This window comes from Toxotes jaculatrix, chromosome 16, assembly GCF_017976425.1.
Source record: "Toxotes jaculatrix isolate fToxJac2 chromosome 16, fToxJac2.pri, whole genome shotgun sequence".
Classification (NCBI taxonomy): domain Eukaryota; kingdom Metazoa; phylum Chordata; class Actinopteri; family Toxotidae; genus Toxotes; species Toxotes jaculatrix.
Genome location: NC_054409.1, coordinates 4945214 through 4962388, shown reverse-complemented (window position 1 = coordinate 4962388; position 17175 = coordinate 4945214). Strand labels below are relative to the sequence as shown.

The 17175-nt window shown below is 40.6% G+C and overlaps 1 protein-coding gene across 3 annotated transcripts in view; it reads left to right on the top strand.

Moving 5' to 3' along the window:
• Positions 1-1639: 1639 nt before the first annotated feature.
• The window catches only part of LOC121195118 (ras-specific guanine nucleotide-releasing factor RalGPS1-like), a 65736-nt gene continuing 50200 nt past the window's right edge, over positions 1640-17175 (top strand). For all 3 annotated transcript variants that reach the window (XR_005895440.1, XM_041058375.1, XM_041058376.1), the window contains exons 1-4: positions 1640-1915; positions 12400-12539; positions 16304-16408; positions 16988-17038. Coding sequence is in view for 2 of the 3 variants with exons in the window: in XM_041058375.1 (XP_040914309.1) it covers positions 12483-12539; positions 16304-16408; positions 16988-17038 (213 nt within the window). In the remaining variant the exon portion in view is untranslated. The remainder of the gene's footprint in view (positions 1916-12399; positions 12540-16303; positions 16409-16987; positions 17039-17175) is intronic.

Below are 17175 nucleotides of genomic sequence, written 5' to 3'. Positions count from 1 at the left end.
TGAAAAGACTGGCATTGAGTTCATAGTTGCATCTGGCACTCCAGTCCTATAGAATACATACACTCACTTTGCAAAGTTTAATGAGCTCTTCCCCAGCCTGTGTCCCATCCCTCCACCAAGAGAAAATAAACGTGTTTTATGTCCAAATAGACTATATATATTTTCCCCCTGCAGGTCTGCTCTTTCAAAAAACCTCTCTTAATACCTCATACTAAGCTCCACTCGCGCATCACTCTGTCACAGGAGAAATTGTTCATTTGCAGGTTTGAAAGGCTGCAGATTCTGAGCCACAAAAAACACAAAATGAATGTCCTTCACTCTATCCTCATTGATCTGCAGCATCCTGTGACCTCTCTACCACACACACTCACTGAGGCCACTAGAGGGTGTGCAGGAGCACCCACAAACCAGCACAAACTGTAAAAACTAAAGATCAGAGGCACAAGACCAGAGGACTCTACAACATGCAAGGAAGTCCTACTGATCCCATCCTGTTCTCCAGATCATTTATTATGGAATGAATCAGAGAAAAGGTAACAAACACTATAAAGACAATATGATCACTTTATTTTTATAGTGCTTTATCTATGAATGGGCCCAGTTAATTAGCTCATAGCGGTAAAGCCATAAAGAAGCCTATCTAAGCAGCTATCTGAACACCAACACAGCATAATGTTCTCATTTTCCTGAAGAAGGTCTGCTAATGCTGTGTTCATGTTAGGTTTGCACATACCTTATATTAACATGACTGATGCACATTCTGTCACAGCAGTGTAGAGGAGCAATTCTTGAATGCACCAGTAAGTCAGCTGGATGTTATTTGTAACAGTTCAAAATTTAACAGTACTGACAAGGACTGATCATTGTCATGATCAGCTGTAGACATGCTGGTCCACACACCTGAACTAAAGCTGACAGATGGAGTGGACTTGTGTGCACAAACCAGAATAAAAGAGTGAATCAGATTCACAGAGATCTGTGTCAAAATCTTAATACTTTTTTCTTTATTTCTTCCTCTTGAAAATCATTCATTCGTATTTGTAATCAAGTCTTTAGGAATCCTACCTTTTTAAAGGTTAATATTTTCTACAAAATTTTTCCTGGTCACATTACAGTAAGAAAAGACTAGAATAGACCAAAATCCAAGATGATGTAGATATTTTTGATCTGGACTCAGGAGGAGAAATCCTGGAAATCTCAGTTCTTCTAGACTGAGCAACAAAATGCACAATTAAGACTCATCTGGTATGAAAAATTTAAAAATCCAGGCGGGATTTTTTAAAACAACTCGTGCAGTCTGAGGCTTTCATATCAGATAATGTCCTGTGACTGCAGTCACGCCTTCTAATTTTACATTTCGGGAACGCACCACGGAGAAATCTGGAATGTACGAGCCAGCAGGACAGCTTATGAAGGGGTCTCAGATGCACCTGCGTCTTGAAGGACGCTAGCTTTTTAACAGCCGCTCGCTGATTGGCCAGCTGCTATTAAGAGGCGGGAACTCTCGGTGGAGCCGAGCCGATGATTAGACATTACACCTGGCCGTCAAGATAAGTGCGCCTACCTGTCACTTCCTGCTGTCGGTATTTATTCATTTTCATTTCTTCTTCTCCTTTTTTTTTGTCTTCGGCTGAAGAGAAGCTGGCACGTCACTGCCATGTTTGTATGATTTCGTCTAATGTATCCCGTGCGGTTTTTGTATCCTGCGGACCAAACGTTACGACCTTGGCTTCATGTTCGGCTCAAAGGAGGAGTAACCCCCCCCCCAACACCCTCACCTCCCTTTGGACACTGCAGGGAAAACACCGCTTGTTCACCGAGGCTGGACTCGTTTTCTGTTTAATGTGGACTTATACTGTCGTCTTTATTAAAGCAGCAGCAGCGGCGGCAGCGAGGGACTCTGCCTGGTGGAAAGGTAGGCACCACAGATGCGTTAGCTTGTTATGACTGTAGCCGCAACGCTGACACACACGCAGCAGCAGCAGCAGCAGCGGTGGGAGGCAGACAGGCAGGCCTGGCTGAGGGGGGGCTCATATGGGACATGGCCGATGTCGTTCAGGAGTGCAGACGTGTGTGCGCGCGCGCGTGTGTGTGTGTGTGTCGGCGAATCTCAGGTGTCGAAACATGTTTATGCGCGGCGCAGGGCCGGCTCCAGCATGTATTGGGCCCTCACTAAAAATAAGACCCTCCCACCCTCCTCGCTAAACCGCCCCTGCAATTTCACACACATATGTGTGTGTGTGTGTGTGTGTGTGTGTGTGTCTGTGTGTGTGTGTGTGTGTGTGTGTGTGTGTGTGTGTGTGTGAGTGTGTGTGTGAGAGAGAGAGAGAGAGAGAGAGAGAGAGAGTGAGAGACAACAGCACAGATATTAATGTCCAATGCTGTATGTTGTTATTCATCCTGTGAGACAACATTTAAGGATGTGCTCCACTGAGGTGGAATTACAAATGCTGACCCTGCTTCCCTCATATATGATAACAGAAGTGATGTCAGGGCTCTTTTCATATCGGCCAGGTCTAGACATTATTATTTTTCATTCAACCTTTATTTAAATCTTGAAGAACCATTGAGGGCAAAACTCATATTTTCAATGATGTTGAGAGTACAAAAAGAAAGAAAGAACAACAGACCAAACACCATTAAAACAGTTACATTCAAAAGTAGAATAATTGAATAAAATCCCCTTTAACAGGTAGAAACCTTGAAGTGAACCCAACTCATGGAGAGCAGGAGGAAAGAACTAATGGTCATACAAACAATAATGATAGTAAGACTATTAATAGGACTAATTATGGGGCAGTAGGTGGATCACAGAGGCAGATCCAGACTCGACAGCTCTGGAGGCAGATGAACCTGCAGAGAGTGACAGGAGAAGAGAAGAGAAAGAGAACAAAGCTACATTAAAGAGAAGAAGCTGAATTGGCAACAAGCATTAATGGGATATGAATGAGAGCAGAAGGAGAGGGAGAGGACAAGAGATGAGCTTGGTGCATCATGGGAAGTCCCCCAGCAGTCCAAGCCTATAACAGCATAACTAGGGGGCGGTTCAGGGAAAGCATGAGACAGCACTAACTATAAGATTTATCATAAAGGAAGGTTTTTGGCTTCCTCTTAAACATGGAGAGTGTCTGCCTTCCAGACCCAAAAGTGGGCTGGAGTGATCCTGTGACTGGGTGGATTAATAAGTAAATAAATCTGTTTGGCAGTTTCACACATCATTATGTGTGAACCCCCCCCAATCACACACACACACCGCTATGCCAGACACTGGATCTGAGGGTTCCCCCACCTGCCAAACCCCACTTTAACTCCTGCTGATACTAAATAATAGACAGTGTAGTCTGTGCTTTCTTCACTGCAACTAAGTGTCCTTTAACACTTAGTAATGATCAATATGAAGATTAGGGTGGGCGGCACGGTGATGCAGTGGTTAGCACTGTTGCCTCACAGCAAGAGGGTTCCAGGTTCCAGCCCCGGTCTGGGCTCTTCTGTGCAGAGTTTGCATGTTCTCCTTGTGTGTGCGTGGGTTTTCTCCAGGTACTCCGGCTTCCTCCCATAATCCCAAACATGCACATTAGGTTAATTGGCTACTCTATATTGCCCTTAGGTGTGAGCGGTCTATCTTTGTGTGTGTGTCAGTCGTGCGATCGACTGGCAACCAGTCCAGGGTGTACCCCGCCAAGGTTTACAGTGATGTCAAACTATGAAATAGTATATGGTATTTTATTTCAGTTGTAACATTGAGTTCTCTGGGTTTACCTGAACTCACTATGAGATGTCAGCGCGAGGTACATGATTTATACTTATGACCAAAGTAATATGTGAAGTAACCAGATTGAACTTAAATTTCTATGATGTTTGCTTCACTATCTGGCACTTTCATTTAAAAGTAGTGGAGTAAGCCACTCAAGTAGATTGTAAACACACACAATTTATATAGCTTGATTCAGCACAAACTGTTTGTTGGGCACCTCATTCTGTTTTTAGTTCTGTTGGACCTGTTTGGGTAAGACAAATAATAAATTTATTATTCAGCCCTATTGGAATTGTAAAGTTGATGATGAAGATGATGATGGTGATTATTATTATTAATATTCCACTAAAAGTGTTTGTATCTCAGATTGTGAAAACAAAGGACACAGGGTGCTGACTGTGAACCACAAGGTCCTTTGATGTCTTCTACTGTCCACTGAGTGTTGGTCATTCACTCTCTTTGACTTCAATGTAGTTCTCTACTGATATGAATTTAGAGTTCAGTTAATGTGTCCATTGCTGTCAGTGTAAGCTGTCTTCTCCTGGTGGTCTGGGGATCTAGACCCATAACCCAGTAACAGCAAGGCCGATGATCCGAAACCAGGTCGGGAACTTTGGCTTGTACGTCTTCATGTTTCTCTGTTGGTTTGGTACAAAGTGTGGTCACACACGTAGACTTGTATAATGTCAACAAGACATAAACAACATCAAAATTCAGTCTGGGTCAGGATATAGTCCTGAGCTGATGCTAAGGATTGTGCGTATGAGTTTGAATGTGAAAAATTGTTGATGCACAGTTACACAGAATTACAACACCTGTATTGACAAAGTGGTTATCTCTCCTCTCTGAGGAGTGTCTGGACTTTCAGCCAGCAGCCTCTCAGTGTTAGCTGGCAGTGACCATTGCTTTCACTAGTTAAAATAACATGTCACATATAACATAACATAACATAACAAATATCACAAAAATCACTTATCAGACCTTTTATCTGAGACCAATATTGTAAACACGCAGGTATTATTAGCATTTGTAATCTTCTAGCTAGTGCTAACTGTTGCTTTTGCTGGATAAAATGACCAGTATCACTGAGGGATAGATTATATCAGCTGTGGCTAATTGATGTCAATTAACAGCTCCACTGAAACTTTAATCCAGTTGGTTGATAACCTCTGGCCAAGCTGCCAGCTGGACCCTGCCAAAGGTTGTTGGTGACCGAAAAGATGCATCACTCTGTCACATCTATCTACGACGGCCTACGACAGAGTAGAGCCTGTTCTCCAGAGAATGCCACACCGTGTTAAATATGGGAGTGTCCCACTTCAGCTTATATTCCGAGCTCAATAACCTCACACGTGAATCAGCAACTAAAAATCGGGTATAAAGGTCAGTGTGTTCCAGCTGTTATGCCAGTGTTGTGAAAACAGTCAGTATCAATCTTATATTGCCTGGTGAGTTGTCAGCGTTAATTAGACTAGCTTGATTAATGATCATTTTGGTTAACTTCTGATCTGCCACTAAGAACTGGAGTATGTCCAGCTTCTTACCCAACAACAGCTGATCACACTTACGTCACATTTTCTCAGTTAAACCTTTGGTTTCAGTTTCATCTATGTCATGTAAATAATTGAAGCAGATCAGCCATATGGTTTCGTATGAGGTCTTTCAATGTTTAGGTTAAGTAACTCATGAAAAAGTAAAGGTACTGAGCATCTTTGTCATCTTTGTTCTATCTTATCTCAATTTCAGGTTGTAGCTGATGTGTTCACTGGGCATCGGTTTCATTTAGGTAAACATAATTATCAGACAGGATTTGTGATGGCAGATAATGAGTACTAAAAGATTTGGATTGAAGTCAGGGCCTTTTTAAGGCCTATAATGATGAGATGGCCTTTAACCTTAGTTTAACATGTGGACATACCGACAGGATGTTGTGACATCACAGCTCAATCTGGGGCCAGTTGTGGTCGAGTATGCAACATAGACAAGTGTGTGATGTGGAAACTTGAAGCCTCCAGTGCCTATAAACTGAGAATGGACTTTTCAGTGAAGTAGGGAGTCTCAGTCTTTGCTCTGTCTCAGTTTGGATTCTTCTGTTCACTTCCATGTAGTACACTGTGTGCTTACTCGTGAAGTCCATGAGTCTTTGACCACAGCCGGGGGCAGTCTGCGGGAGTTTTGGGGCTGATTTATCCCTGCATGTGTCCTGAGGGGACACAAAGTCCCCACAACGTGGGTTGTTACACTTAATGACATTAAAGTGTATCTGTTGATCTGAGATAGACTTTTCATCTCACATCAACCGAGTAATCACTCACAATTTATTTATTTATTTATTTAGTAGGTTCCAGAAATGTCACTGTGGGGAAATTGAAACCTTCATTACAAAGTGAATCACTTTTTTCACTTTTAACTACTGTTCACACAAAATAAGTAAAAGTAACAAGTAAAAGACAAAACCTGGGACTCGTGGGAACTTGTTATGGACGTTTGTCCTTTCTGATAAATTTTTCCTTGTAAGGTACTGATTTTTTTTTTTTAATTGAAAAAGAAAAATTGATATTGAAATGGTACTGTCCAGTACTCCAAATGTAGGTATTGGATTTGATAATGGATCCTGATAGCATTAGAGGAAAATAGGGCAGTCATCAGAAACATTAGGACCACCATGGAGAAAATTCATTTCAGCCTGCCCATTATTTTTCCACATATACTGTAAAGTGTTTAATGTGTCTTCTTGGACTACAGTGTTGGACAGGTGCCTGGATGGACTGCCAGCATGTTTATCTTTAGACGATGCTGCTAAACAGGAGGGACGGAGAGAGGGGTAAGAAAAGTTAAAGCACAAAAGTTCTACATTTTTATTGACATTGAGCTTAAGGATAAAACCTAAAAGATTAGGAATTTGTCTTCATCGTTTTCCTTTATGAACTGGAGAATTCAGCTCAGAAAAAAAAACACATAGACCCTCTGCGGGCTCTTCAGTGTGTTCACATTCACATTGTCACCATGGCATCCTGAGAAAAATGTAAGGATTCACCCGGCGGGAACAAGTGGGAAGCACCATCTGTTGTTCACTCATCCATGTGTCAGGCAGCATTTATCCAGTTTCCTGCAAACTACAGTTCCAGCTCCAAGCAGAGCCTCACATTTGTTGTGACTGTGACAGACAGAAGAAGCACAGCAGATTTTCTAGTACTTTTTATTTAATTATTTGACAGTGTGCTTGTCGTAGACAACAGAAGACGCACATGTGGCGGCCCCAGGCTACGAAACTTAATTCAGAGTCAGCAAACTTAATGAACTCTAAATACAAATTAATTTAGTTTCCCTTCTTAAGCATTTTTAATATCACTTCAGATGAATTCATTCAGTGTAAAATCAGATCACTAATGATCCTCCTGACCCCATCTCCATTAATGCCTGCAATAATAACAACCAATAAAACAACAGGATTCATGAGTCAAGAAAAGAGAGCTCCCATTCTCCCCAAAAATTATATATATAGTTATTTTTCAATTATTTTTCAATTTGTTTTTCAGTTTAATCATATTTACAGTTCAAGGAAATCCACTGTTAAAAAGACAAGTTCAGTAGATGAATGATGTTTCCAGAGTCTGTGCGTGTTAAATAATCGTGATCTCAATATTGACCAAAGTAGTTGTGATCAGGGTTTTTGCAGTAATCCCAAATGTTAGACATGAAAGACATGAGAAGTTCTTCCAGCACTGATTTCTCATTTGCATTTGCTTTGCCAACAATGCTCATTATATGAGCTAAACATCCATTGGACAACATGACTAGCGTGGTTTAGCTAACAGACACCAACTGTGACATGCTAAGTGCAGTGTGCAGAGATGGTGGGTGTAGTTAGAGTGTATCAGCAGATCTTCTCTGAGGACAGCTGGTGTCCCTGCTTTAAGACTGCTTTACTGATTGTGTTTCCAAAAATCCTAAAATTCAGTTCCATGCAGAGCACAACATAGGTCTGAAAGAAGCTGACTAAGAGCTGGTCTGAAACATTAAGATACTGCTATGAGATCATTTTCAGCCCAGCCCTCCTGAACAGTGATCTTACCTCAACATAAGGAGATTACAGCAATAACAGCAATACATGACTCATCCTCATCAAGAGGATGTCACGGCCGACTGCCAGGACCATGAAGCTCAGACTCGTGGAGCAACAGTATACTTCAGGAATACAGCGTCAGAGGTGCTGAGAGCTGAGGCGAGACTAAGACATTTAACTAAACACTAAAGAAGCTGTGTGTTCTGATCCTGGTGATCTGCATCCAAAATATATTGGCTTTCTCACTGAAACACTGTGTCTCACTGTGTTTTTGTGGGCACCATTTGTTGAAATTCATTGCAGCTAGCGTTCAGCATGATGATCCAAACATACTGAAGGTTTAATGACTGATTGGAGAATGTTTCAAATCCAAGTACAATAGTGTTGTTTTTATTCTTAATGATCTCCTCCAAGTTTCTCCATCAGAAAGTTGTAGGAGGAAAGAAAAATCAAGCAGCTCATGCTGGACATATTGTCGTGGTGTCCATGTTGTATCTCTGTAGCTGCCGTTGTCCCAACATAAAGTTTCATTTTCAGTTCAAGGTTGCAGAGGCTGAGATATCCTGCCTTAATGGATCCAACTCCACAAATACTGGTTCCTACATTTCCTGTAACCCTCCCTCAATCTGATAAATCTAAACCATGTCTTTTGAACTCCACACCCCTGGTGTACTCTTTGTGGATTAAACTGCTTGTTAATATGCTGAAATTCTGAGATATTACAAGTGTTTTCTTTTTGAATCTCTTTTTTTTAATTCTTCCATAGATTTATTGCTTTCTTTGCTCAGTCTTCCACTTGTAACTTAGCCTTCACAGATAGAAAACGTTAGATGGAGGATAGTGTATAGTAGCTAGCTGTAGCTAGCAACCATCACTATTAGCTCTCACACTCCTTTTCACCCCCCCCCCCCCCCCCCCCCTCCCATCCCCCACCCAACAGGATGGCTTCTTAAAATTTGATTACCATGCTGCTACACAAATAATTTATCACTGACCCCTTTTTTTGCAAACCTCATAGGGACTCCCCTAAAAAGGTGTTTGTTCAGTGAGAGAGCCTTAATTATGGACAGTGCAAGCAGAGGCATGTGGCAGTAGTGTGAGAGTGCTGTATGATGCAAGCAGTTTTGCCCAACAACAGGTTTTTATTCCCCCCCCCCCCCCCCCCTCTTTCAACTGTATCTCAATTACAAAGCCCCCGATTGGCTGTAGAGAAAATAAAATATATATATTGAGGCCACATTTTCCTACATCGAGCCCTCAAAATATTGCATGAGAGAGATAATTCATCCCCATGTTCCCTCAGGTTCAATTAAGATTTCATAGCCTCTCTTCAGGGAAGACTTTGATGCTGTGTGTCTTTGTAAAAATGAGCAAAATGTCAGAAAAATGAGATGGTTTGGTTTTACAGGTATATTTGCAGTATGTAATCACTTACAACTGTAATTTAAAAAAAAAAAAAAATTGTGACAAAGAGTGAGAGTGGAACTGAGCAGGACTTGTCAGGATTCTAGTAGACAAACTGTGTAAATGGAGACATTGTTTCTAAATGACTCAAACCTAGTGTGGTGTTTCTGTGCTGATATATCTGCAAGAAACACAACAGCACATGTATGAACTGAGATTGTGTTTATAGTCTTTTGACGTCGGTCAGCAGTGTCTTGTTGGTCTGAGTTAACATGCAGGAGTTTCTGAAGGCTTGTGGTTTGCTTCAATGGAGGAAATAAATGATTGCGTGAATACAAGGTCATAGTGTCTTTAGAGAATCTAAATGACTGATTGTGACCTTCAAAAGCCTGTCGGGAGAGAGTGTGAGTCTGTGACTGATGGGCAAAATACACTAATGTGGGTTTTAGGTATCAGGAGTAATGATGAGGATTCTCTTCACCTCTGAATAAAGGAATCTCACGGAACAAGTCTTAAATGTCTTAAAGTTGGAGTAAGACTCATGAAAAATCACAGCCTGTGTTTTTTTATTTTTTTTTATTTTAAACTAAGTATTGTAATGATAATTGTCCAAAATGATGTGAAAAGACATAGTTTTTAGTTAAATAGCATCAAATTTTCCTCAACCCCCCTCCACCCATTAAAAACGTATTTACAGGGATTTAATTGTTATTTTCTGTATTCTGATGTGTTCATGGAGCTGTCTTACTGACATCCAGTATTCATATTTATTTGTTCCATCTGTGAGAAGCTTTGCATCACATTATCCATCCAAAAAGCATAATGGTCATTTAGAGTATAATTACTTTTGTCATTCTTACAGTGTGAACACACCACAGACTGAACACCTGTTCAGAATAAAGGTGGTGGAGCTGTGGAGCTGGACACAGTGTAGGTGAATATTGGTCAATGCTGCCACCTAATGGTCACAAGTGTGTGTTAGTGTTCAGGAAAAGCTCAGCTTTGCTTATGTGTCTGTATCCATGCTATGGAAAAATCTGCATCCAGTTAGCTGGTAATACTGCTGATACTATATGATCATATGTGTTCAGGAACATAAATACATAAACATGTTCATAAACTCCAGCTTTTTACAGTATAAATCTACCCATAATGCTGATGGGCATAATGAAATGCTGCAATTCCTCACACAACATATCAGTTCTGAGTTTATTTACTACTGTATTTACTCTGTGAGTCAGGAGCTACTTTGGAAAATACTTTGAATATTTCTGTTTTTATTTACTCTGACCATCTGTCAAGAAACTGTCATAGCTTGTTGGCTGAGATGCACTCAGACCTTTCCAAGTTCCAAAAAAATGGCCCTTCTCTTTAAAGTCTCTTTTAAAATAAATTTGTGCAATGACAGGAGTTTCCTTTTCTACTGAAAATTAAATTTAACACCTCATCCCCTTATAAACGTATTTGAAATGCTGTATAAATTGAGAAGCATTGTATTGAAGAGCATGTTCGTGAGGTTCTCAAGACTGTTTTAAAACAATACTCACGGTCCATATGTTCATTGGAGAGGTATTAGTTGGTACTATCGTTCCTGTTGTCCATACTGGCCCTGAAGAAACCTTCCACACCAGGATTCTAATGTCAGAGAGGAGGAACAAAATATATGGCTAATACAGGCTGCTATAGTTTTCTATGGAGAAGCTTGAGCTCTCCTTTTATTCATTAAATTATCTGCTGTTTACTGTAAAGGGTGAAAGAGGATGAGGGGAGTTCAGGTGATGTGGATGTGATATTAATCCTAATCTTTCACATTGTTTTTTTTCTGTCAGGGGCATGGGAGTGGGATCAAGGCCAGAGCTGGCCACAGAGAAACTGAAAAAAGATTTGATAATGTCACCAATAACCATATTTTTAAAATTGTTTTTAATTGCTACAGTTTATACAATATACAGAGTAATAGTGGTATAATAACAGACTGCAACTGCCAGTGTCTGCTTAGGTAGAATAGTTTAAAAATGCTTACCTGACTGCTCTTGGAATTAGAGTTTTTGCTTACCACGATGAACAAAATTCAAGTAGCAGAGGGTGAGATATCTGTATATTCAGTCGCTTAGTATGGGTCCAACTCAGACCACTGGTTTCCTCAGCTCCATGTTTGTCAAGCAACTCAGTAGCACCTTTTCATCACACCCTGCCTCTGGTAAATGCTTGTGTCTTACAAACCCCAGCGTATCAGTCGGTCCTGCACGCGTGCAGAGTTTCAGTTACACATTAGAGGGCGTCTCAGCACTGACAACAGCCACACTTTGATGTTGCCCCTATCGTTTGTGCTTCATATAGTTTGTCCAGGTTCTGCACCCTGTCTGCTTTCGTGTGTGGCTTCTTGTGGCATATGTACTGAGTACTGATCTGCTAAAATGAAACTTTTGTATGTAATTAGAACCAGTCCTTTAGGACCATGTGACAGGCTATAGTTGATTTTCATGTTTTCATGAGTTGACTTTCTGATCTCTGTGTTAAAATGCATAACTAGGAGCATTGTGGTGGAAAGTTTTAGTATTCTAATATAAATAAACAAACCTGCAAAGGGGTCAGAATACAGGACGGAGTCTGCCACGTCTGCCAAAGAAGGCTTCTCCTGAATACACTGCATATGAGTATATCAGTAACAAAGAAAAGAAAAGAAAGAAGGGAGTGTAAGATAAGTCTGCTGAGAGCAGGGAGAGCAGGATGAGGCTGCTACAGGTGCTTACAGACTAGTTACTACTAGTTGCTACATTTCAGGGTCACAGAGATACAAAAAGAAAAACATTTTAAATCATATGTTCCAGTCGTGCAGGGCACATCAGGTTAACTAAGAACGTTGTCATTATGATAAATTTCCATCACAGTTCACCACCTTATTATACTCACGATGAACAGTAAAAAGCAGAACCAGAGATGTTAACCTTTTTGCTTGGTCTAGAGATTTGGCTGTGTGCTATGTTTCAAACACAGATCATTGAACTCTCATTGTTTCCACATTAGTAATGGTAAATTTTTGTGTACATGTGTATAAAACAGTGGCAGATGTAGAATATTTCGTACTGATGTAATGGTGCAACTGGAAAACATGGTGTGACGGTGCTTTACTCAAAGAAGTTAAAGACTGTGTCCTCTGTCCTCTGTCCCCCAGGCATGGATGAGAGGTTATGTGTGCCCCCCAGCTAAAGGCCTTTGTTGCCCTGACCTGTGCATCCCACCAGTCCCTCTGTGAGTATGTATCGCAGGAACGGGCTCTCGGATGGCACCAGCATCAATTCAGTCACCTCAGAGGTAAGAAGTTCACTGCTGTCGCTTGTAATTATTCATCTTTGATCTGGAGTGAGGTTATTTTGTTATCCAGTATAGTTATACATATTTAGTGTTCCTTGGCAAGCTGTCATGTACTGTGGGCACCAGTTCAAATCAACACTTCTTCAGGTTGATGAAGTTAAGTAATGTCAAGCAGAATCTTCTCTTCACAGGGTCTGGTCTAAGCTGCAGACTTGACCAGACTTAACTTGGAAAATGACCCATAATAATACCAATATAAAATGACTGTAATATTAGCAGTGTTTAGCAGGTTGTTTAAAGGCAAAATATTATTGTATGAAGCGGTCATATCTGTTCTACCTGCTATGTAAAGCAGCAGATCTGCATTTATATATAAGTCGCTGTTATTAAGACCATTATGAGCTGTTCAGAAAAATATTTAGAAATGATTTTTGGGGTCAGGAATTTCTGTTCATCTCCATGGAATCGCTCGAAGCCTTTTCCCATGATTCACTTCATCCCCTCACAGTTCAGCAGCCTCCCAGACCTTGGCGTGATTACGGTGAACACATCGTGGTACATAGGACAAAAGTTTACAAGGGCTTCAGCTGGAATTCAGCTTCTCCGGGCTACACATAGGCAAATGCACCCTGGGGTTTCATTTGTGTGGTGGTTCCACTTGTTTTGAACCTGCTTCCTGACAAGAGTTGAGTCAGCCATCAACTCATTTGACACACAGGTCCACATTATTGAGATCTGGGAAGTGGTTCAGCTCTTCTGCACGTGGTTACCCATATAACACCCTTCTCAGCGTAGGTCTGTGGAGACGTTGGTGAGTATCTTAGGAAATGCATAATTCCAGCTTCTGAAAGTTCCTCAAAAGTCCAGAGGATTCCCATTCTGATTCAGCCAAACTCTCATCAGTATCACCTCCTCTTGGACCAAGCTGCATGCTGCAATGTTTTTATTGGGGATAAGCATTTCAAGACAGAGGCAGATACCAGACAGCCATACAGAAGCAAAGGATTCCTATCAGATCTACATCATACAAGCTGGCTTAACTAACCGTGGCCTCCCCCCTGTCAGAGAGGAGGTGAAGCTGAATCCACCCACACGTTGAAGCTAATCAGCTGAAATCCGTAATGCATGCACGAGGGGGGGGGGGGCGGGACTGGAGCTTCCCGGGGGAGTCACCAAGGCACTAGATTGGATGACTGATGATGATTGAAACAGTGCAGTGTATGAAGCAGTACGTCCCTTGTGGTGAAGCTTTTAGCTTTAATGCTCTGAGCTGCTGGAACAGTCTGCCTGAGGACCTGTGTAAATGTACACTTAAATCTCTTTAGCCTGGCTTTTGATGGAGTTTAGTTCATTGCATACTTTATTTTATTTCGTCTAATACATCTTTTTTCCCTCCTTGTATTGATTTAAATAAAGTCTAGCTTTCTTTGTCCAAAAACCTGTCATCTATATTATTATCATCAGAGCTTTTAAAATCTATTTTTTTTTCCAGTGGAACACAGGGAATGACAGTTAATTAATGAAGCCAATTATTAGTAGTTACTTCTAGGTAGAAGTTAATTAGAAGTTATATAAGATAGCCAATAAAAATCATGCAGCAAACCCTGTTATTGTTAAAAGTAGGACAAAACAACATTTCACTGAAATAAGGTACGTTTCAAAGTTTATTGAGTGATTTTGTGGTTATATTAGATATGTTCTGGGTTTCACACATTACATCATGAAAATGTTCCAAAACTGTTTTCCATGTCCCAAAGTACATATTTCACTTGTGGTTTTTAACATGTTTTCACATGATAAATTTCACACGTGCAGAACCACATGACCACATGCGTTTTTGCACATTCATATGGTTTTTCTGTAAGGCAGGGCGCTTTGTGTTTGATGTGTATTTGAGGTTTGTGCCCTAAATTCCATTTTATAGCTTCCATTTTAAATATGAACAGCGGGATCGTGTGCCTATCCAGGTTAGGCACCTTTTGGTGTATGACACTAAATTACATACCATATTACAGTTTATTTATAACATAAATGTAACATATTATTTACTTAGTGTGGACACTCTGGGTTTGTTTATTCCTTCCTTTTTAATTAAATGATCAATCAGCCTTTTAGACTGTCAGTTGTTATTTGAGTCAGGCATCGCTAGTTTTAATAAATCTACTGTCATTCAAAAACAGTAGCAGTTGATTGGAATGTAATTAAAAGGTGATCTAGTCCTAATGGGTGCAACAGCTCATTGAGAATGACTAATGAGACATCAACATGCACCCAGAGTTTGAATCATACTGTAATGAAACTTTGAAATATTGTGTTTGGATCATAGTGTAGGTCTAGAACACATACAGGGGATATCTATACTATCATTCATGTGATCTGACCTGTAGTTCAGAGCACAAATCCTGCTCTGTGAGATGGATGGACCAGCTTTTTCTGCCCAGCTAGCCAGGGCAGGAAAAACAGCATATTTTCCACCTGTGAACCACTTGTAGATCTAGGTCTCTTTCCAAAACATCTAAAAATGACTTGTGCACGTGTGTTCTTGTATGTCTTTTGTTCTCATTTTTCCAAGTAATATTTTCAAAAAAAAAAAAAGAAAAAGAAAGAAGTGCTTTCCATTTGGTTTTGTTGATTAAAATGTCAGAGCTGAGCCTTATAAACCCAGGAAGGACAAAAACTCCACATTCAAAGCAGATTGAATCAAGGCTAAATAAACATGCTAGGGGAAACATCAGAGGCATTTATGCCAAATGATCATAATTTGAAATGGGTTATATGCCCGGAACAAAGCATCTGTTTTTACTTGGTGGAAGCACTGATTCACGGTAATAACCCAGTGAATCACATGATGAAAGTCATTTTTATTGAAGTGTCTGCCGTTGTGGTATCCCTGCATTTAAAACGCTTTCACTATTTGAATTTTGGGTCATCCTGTACGTGCCTTTCAGTCTTTGGAGTAATGACATCGCCCTCTCCTGTTTGCACCTTTTTTAATTTTGAAACTTACATCCCTTACTGGCTTGCAGTCTTCTCCTTCCCCGTCTTTGTTGACACATTATTTGTGTGTCTTGTTATTAACACCTGCTGATCGCTGAAAAAGTTTGAAAACCCACTGGCTGAAATGTGTATTGCATCACCCACATGGTTGTGCACGTGCACGTGTCCTTGTGCTCGTCCATGACAACAAACAAAAGGAAAATTGTTTTTAATCAGTTAGTGAGTTAGTAGTGGTCACAAACTTCCTTAGGGAACCTTTAAATGGCCTAGGTTTATCATGTGTGTTTGTAAGAGAGGCCAAGGAATCATTATAGGCATTTTAAAAAAAAATATCAAAAACAATAGGATTCATCATCTGGAGTCAAATAGATTCAGTGAAAATGTGTCCAACCTGACTGTCACGCAGACATTTCTGTGTGAAAATTGGAGAGAGAAGAGAGGCATTAAAATCATGAGGAATTATTCTTTGAAGATCATAAATGTCCAAATCAAATTTTATAGCAGTCTGGACAGATTGAGAGACAGACCAACAATCCATCACTAATGTTAACATCATTATTGCTTTGGCCGAGTGTACAGAGAATTTAGGGATCTGTACTTTAAACAGTGGATAAAATGAAGCTGACTTGTGACTCAATCCATTTTGCCAGCTTTATTAGGACAATATACAGTGTCACGGCAAACGTTCTTGTTGTGCTTTCGTGACAGCTGGTTACGCAGGCATAGAGCTGTTCCTGGGGGTAATTCAGTTTGTGTGTCTCTCTCAGGCCAGCAGCAGCTCTGATTCTCTGGATGGACCTTGCGTGGACTACGCCAAGAGCTATGACGCCGTCGTCTTCGATGTGCTGAAGGTGACGCCTGAGGAGTTTGCTGTGAGTACTCGGTATTTGCACATCATATAAACCAGATCAGATCTTGTCTGAAAGACCCGAGCACACCTTTAGGCAACTTATCTGGCAAAGCTTTTACACTTTTTTATTTATTTATTTATTTTTGTTTCAGGAGAGGGAGTTGGAGGTTGTCTCTCTGATAAAGTTTCCTTATAAAGAGTGCCGATAGCTCAGATTTATTAGCAGCTGCTGGTCTGTTTTTGGCCAGTAACTGGAAGGCCTCCACTCATTCAGCATACAGCTGCAGGAAAAGGGGGAGCTCATGTCTGATATGCACTATGGGCCTCTGAGGGGCCAAGCAAGGAGTTTAGGTTTACTGTCCTCTTAACCTAAACCTAAACCGATGAGAAAAATAAAGTTTAATTTAGGGTTATGGCTAGAGTAAGGATTAAGGTTAGGCATTAAGTTGTGGTGGTTAAGGTTAGGGTAAGGGGTTAGGAAATGCAACCAGTGTACCCCACAGGGAGAATGAAACAAGTCTGTGTGTGCATATATATGTACCTTATTGTGTTGTTGTCTTATTGCAACATTAGGGTAAGAGGTTCTTTCATGTTATTTCAGAGCCAAATCACCCTGATGGATGCACCGGTCTTCAAAGCGATACAGCCAGAGGTAAGAGAGACATGCATGTCAAGCGTTAGGCCTCTTTAGCATAATTTTAGGTCTAACTTCTTAATGTTTCCAACCTCACATTTATACCTTTAAAAGAAATTTGAATTCCAGCAATGGTATTAAGAATCCATCAGGGA